The sequence below is a fragment of the Hyaena hyaena genome, unplaced genomic scaffold (genome assembly GCF_003009895.1).
Source record: "Hyaena hyaena isolate Hyena2069 unplaced genomic scaffold, ASM300989v1 scaffold_8, whole genome shotgun sequence".
Classification (NCBI taxonomy): domain Eukaryota; kingdom Metazoa; phylum Chordata; class Mammalia; order Carnivora; family Hyaenidae; genus Hyaena; species Hyaena hyaena.
In genome coordinates, this window is record NW_024080640.1 from 2,030,939 (window position 1) to 2,036,164 (window position 5,226).

The 5,226-nt window shown below is 49.3% G+C and overlaps 1 protein-coding gene across 1 annotated transcript; it reads left to right on the top strand.

The window, feature by feature from the left end:
* The first annotated feature begins 776 nt into the window (after positions 1-776).
* On the top strand, positions 777-3,007 carry HILPDA (hypoxia inducible lipid droplet associated). The gene is given in 3 exon segments (XM_039242631.1): positions 777-972; positions 2,093-2,311; positions 2,314-3,007. Coding segments are annotated over 2 exon segments (189 nt in total). The 5' UTR covers positions 777-972; positions 2,093-2,160; the 3' UTR covers positions 2,352-3,007.
* The last annotated feature ends 2,219 nt before the right edge of the window (positions 3,008-5,226 follow it).

Here is a 5,226-nt window from a genome sequence, read left to right on the forward strand (position 1 = left end):
CGGAGGGTGGGGGTGGGATTAGTAAGGCTTCCCAGCCCCCCCAGTCTAGGGATGAGACTGGACTGTCACCTCCTAGCTCTTTGGTTCAATCTGAAAGTATCTTTAAAAATCTAGTGCCCACATTTTAGGTGAGAAAACTGAGGCCCAGTGAGTACAAAGTGACAGCACAAACACCAGGGCCAGCTGAGTGTTTCAGATTTTCTGACACATGACAAGCTTTCGTAGAAAGCAGAACTTAATACGATGCGAAAACGCCTCCTCATTCCAGTAATATCAATAGTAAATTAAACCTCAGGATTGGAATGGGGTGGGGGGTGGCCTGGTGCCTGGAACGTTGGTATTTCTAGAAAGTGAAAGTCAGCTCTTCAGTCCCTGGAATTTAAACCCTGGGGGCGGGGGGGGGGGTCTGATGCCTTCTGACAATCTGTGCTTTGCTGGAAGGTCTGGTGAAGAAGCCCTCCTCCGCAGACCGGTCTTCATCCAACCTGAGGGCCCTCGGATTGGGGCACTTCAGGTGTGTCTTTCAATCCATTTAGTATGGAGGTAAATGCGCTGATTCCTTCCAAAGCTTCCTGCAGCAGGAAAAAACAGTCTAAGTTAACACACACGCTGATCTTACTGCTGACCTCAGTGACTCAGAACCCCAAGTTGTGTTCTTTCTGTAACAGGTCGGACAGAGAGCCCGGCCCGTGCACCCAGACCTCGGACCGCCCCCGTTCGGGGGCGGGGCCGCGGACGTGCTTCAGGGAGAGTGCGTGCTGCCCGAGTGCGCGTGCGCGGGCTCCAGGACCGGGATGTGGCTATAAGCGGGAGGCGTGGCAGGCCTCCCAGTGTCGCTTGCCGAGGGCTGCGCTTTTGTCCTCCGAGAATCTTCCTGGTGGCGTTTTAGCTCTGTTCCGGGGCAGACTTCCTCGACTCCTCCACGACCCGCAGTTACCGCGAGCGGACGGCTCCTGGCGCTTGCTCCCCGAGGTGAGCGGCCCTGTGGGCTTCCGCGCCTTCGCGCCCCCGTTCCCCAGGCTGCGTGCCCCTCGGGCCACCTCGGGGTCCCGGCCTGCGGCCGCGCCGCCTGGAACCCGTGCCCCTTCCTCCGCCTGCACCCGGGTCCGGAGTCAGCCCCCCAGCTCTGTTTTCAGGGGTGACCCTGTCTTACATGTGGCCCTCCCCATGCCTACGCCTGGATTAAGTGTCCCAGGCCTGCTTTCCCAAAGAACCCTTCTTGTCACAGCATTTGGCGTGGTGTGGGGGGGTGGGGGGGGTAACTGCCTATTGTCTTGCTTCGATCAGCCCCAGGAGGGCAGGGTTCATGCTGACGGCCCCCCCGCGTTGCTCTAGTACCTTGCAGAGTGCCTAACACACTGTAGGTATTCAGGGTGTATTTGTTAAATAAGTGAACTTGATGGCTTTGACTGCCTTAGAATTATTTTGACGGCATCAAAAAATTTATGATTAACTGGATGGAACCCGACTGAGATGTGAGGGAGACCTCAAGGCAGGTTGCTTTCTCAAGGATATGTTCTTAACCTCCTCCCTCAGAAAGAGTCGGTTCTGGAAGATTTTTGGTCCCTCTGTGCGCTGAGTTGTGGCACAAGGATTGTGTGTTGCACCAGGCAAGAGAAGTAAAAGGCTTTGCTTTAGAAGAAGTGAAAGTTGCTTTTTGGGTTTTTTTAAGTTTATTTATTTTTGAGAGAGGGCGCCCACGCCAGTGGGGGAGGGGCAGAGGGGCAGGGGGAGAATCCCCAGCAGCCTCTGTGCTGTTGCATTTGTTGGCTGGAACCAACAAATCGTGAGATCATGACCTGAACCTAAATCAAGAGTTGGGAAGCTTAACCCTGAGCCACCCAGGCGCCCTAGAAGATGTGAAAGTTTTAAGGAGTGCCCTTGAATTAGTCCACCAAGGAAGACTAGCTCTAGGGCCATGGAGTTTATAGTGTAAATATGCTGAGAGATTCTGTTGCAGAAGACCATCTGCTGGTCCCTATCTCCCTGCTTGGCTGAGCCTCACCCTGAACTCTATGGGAAGACAGAAGTCAGGGCCAGATGCATCCATATCCCAAAAGGCTGTAGGTTAACCTCTCCTCTCTTTCCTCAGCATCCAGAGGCCTTCCAGAAGCAGAATACAGCTTTACTTCTCTACAGAGGAGTGGGGTCCTTTCAGCCATGAAGCCTCTGTTGAACCTCTATCTCTTAGGTGTGGTGCTCACCCTGCTCTCCATTTTCGTGAGACTGATGGAGTCCCTGGGAGGCTTACTGGAGAGCCCATTGCCTGGGAGCTCCTGGACTGCCAGAAGTCAGCCAGCCAGCACAGAGCCCCCGAGGGCCTTCCGCACCGTCCATCCAGAGGGGTGTGATAAGACCTCACTCCACCGGCTATAACCTTGGAACCCCAGGCAGGGGTCCAGGCAGGAGCTGCACAGGCAGGCTCAGAACATCAGTGTTATCAAACTGTTTCCCAGGCCCTTGAAGGGCCTCTCCCCTCTGGATGCGCCTTGTCCTGGAAAAAGAGCCTGCCTGATGTGAATGGGTTGCCTGTGACTGCGAGGGAATGATGTCACTCTTCCCAGGGTCTGCTGTACCCTCTGGTGTCCTTGACAACATTTCTCTGACATCTCTTAGATAGGGGCTTGTGCTTCATGTTCCGCTGCCTGGAGATGGTGTCATCTTCATCCCTGCTTCCTCAGCATCTGCCAAGAGTTCCTTCGGACTTGGTGTCTTATGGTCAATCTGTCTGGTGTCCAGCCTCCCTTCCCTGAGAGCTTGTCTGTGTGTGGACAACAGTTGAAGTGGTGTATGGGTTGGTGTATGGGAGGGGGATGATGAAATAGTGTCCAATTCTCATTGTTTCACATGTTAAATGTCCTTTCTCCAACACAGCATGAATTTGTGAATGAATATTGGTCTGAATGGGACAGTGGGATGACAAAGCCTGCTCAGGATGTGGCATTATGGCCACCATGTGGCTTAAGTGGGTTTTTCTAGTGAAATAAAAGTTGAGTATATATTTCCACTTTGTGTCATGTTGACCTCTACCCTTGAAATTAGTGGTAGGGAAAGGTCTTAATTCTTAGACCTGGGGTTTGGCATCTTAAAAACTTTGAAGCAGAAACTTAAAACACTTTGTTTAAAACGTAATATAAATATACCTGAATTTGGAGGCCGGGGCAGTCGCATCTGCCTCATATCAACAAGTTTTCTGATCGTGGGCCAAGAATACTCCAGTATTCTCTTGACTCTCAATTTCTTTCTTTTTTTTTTTTTCTAAATGTTTATTTACTTTTGAGAGAGAGACACAGAGTGCGAGTGGGGGAGAGGTAGAGTGAGAAGGAGACACAGAATCTGAAGCAGGATCCAGGCTCCAAGATGTCAGCACAGAGCCCGACGCGGGGCTCCAGCTCCCAAAATGTGAGATCATGACCTGAGCTGAACTCGGACCCTTAATCGACTGAGCCACCCGGGTGCCCTGGCTCTCCATTTCTAAAGAAAAAGAAAAATGATTATTCTAGCACCCTCACCTCTGTCTCTGGGAGAAGGAGACTATCAGTCCAGTAGGCTCTGGTTTTTTCCTTCTGCATTGCTCAAGCAATGAGGGCTCAACTCTGATTGTTCTCCAAGTCAGTTGGCAAAATGCCCGCGCCTACGACAGTTGTTTCTGCTCACTCCCAGATCTATGCAGCGTGGCTTTTACACAGAAATGGAGGGCTTTTTTTTTTTTTTTTTTTTTTTTTTTCCACTCCTGCATCCCTTACTCCATGTTCAAGTGCATTCACTCCTCTGCCCCTGGTAATATAGATCCATTCACACTCTTGATTTGTGTTTTATGTAAGGTGAGTTTGATTTACTTTTGCCCAAGGGTAAGACTGGAGTATGCTGTTCTCTGCTGAACCACTTTTGCTTCCTAGGTTGTTCTTAAACTTAGGTGCCACCCTCTAGAAGCCAGTGGTTTGGACATCACTTCTATTTATTGCACCGTGGCGGTCATTAATGCCATTTACCAAGTATTTCCAGCTTACCACCTTCTGGGCAACATAGTATGATTAGGCTTCCTGACCCTTGGTGGACGGCTGGGCTTATGTGACTTGTCTCTCGGTAGCACAGTACAATCAAACCTGTGGTTGGTTTTTTTATCTCTGATCTCAGGCACTTTCATGTGCAGTAGTTTTCCTAGACATATTTCTTAAATTTGATATATTTTTCTCATGTCTCCACCTCATTTGGTGTATTTCAAACTTTAAGCAGGAGAGCTGCACCTTAAGTCTCTTCCCCAAGCAGATGAACTGAAATGGTTTACGGGGTGCCACAACCTTTGTGAGGTCTTTGCTCTAAGACGGTTGGACCTACTTGAGGTTTTAACAGTGAATACGATGGCCGTACCACTGTTTCGGTCTTTCTATGAGTAGGGTGGCCTGCTGTCCCTGTTTGCCTGGCAGAGGGAGTTTCTGGGGTGTAGCACTCAGAGTTAACACTGGGACAGGTCTAGGTAAACCTGGTTGTCAGTTAGATGGGTAAGAGAAGTCAATCCATTATCCTACCTGAAAAACAGGAGTTCAAAATGGCGTTTGTCATTTCAATTTTTTTTTTTTATGTTTTATTTATTTCTAGGAGAGAGAGAGAGACAGTGTGAGCAGGGGAGGGTCAGAGAGAGGGAGTCACAGACTGAAACAGGCTCCAGGCTCTGAGCTGGCAGTCAGCACAGAGCCCGACGCGGGGCTTGAACCCACGAACCGCGAGATCATGACCTAAGCGAAAGTCGGACGCTTAACCGACTAAGCCACCCAGGCACCCCGGCATTTGTCATTTCAAACATTTCTTGGTTTTATCTGTTAGCCAGTTAGGGATAAGAAGCCATTGTGTCTGTGAACCTTGCAGGCCCACCACTGATTTCTGTAGTGTCTCTGCATCCCTTGTGTTGCTTGCAAAATGGCCAGTTCGGGTCTTGTCTGAGCTAATTCTGTACTTTGTCGATGGTAACCAACAGTCTCCAATTCAGGCTGCTAAAATTCTGTTTTCTGACTTTTTCTTCTTAGCTAGATTAGATTATGTGTGACAGAATTTAAGTTACTGCAGGCAACAGTTTTACCAAATACTTTGCTACTGCATAACATGAGTTGCCATCTTGCCATCTTTCAATAAGACCTTTTTGCTACCCTCCAAGTAAGTTAATGCCACACATATTAAGGCTTTTTTTAAAATTTTTTTAAAGTGTTTTATTTATTTCTGAGAGAGAGA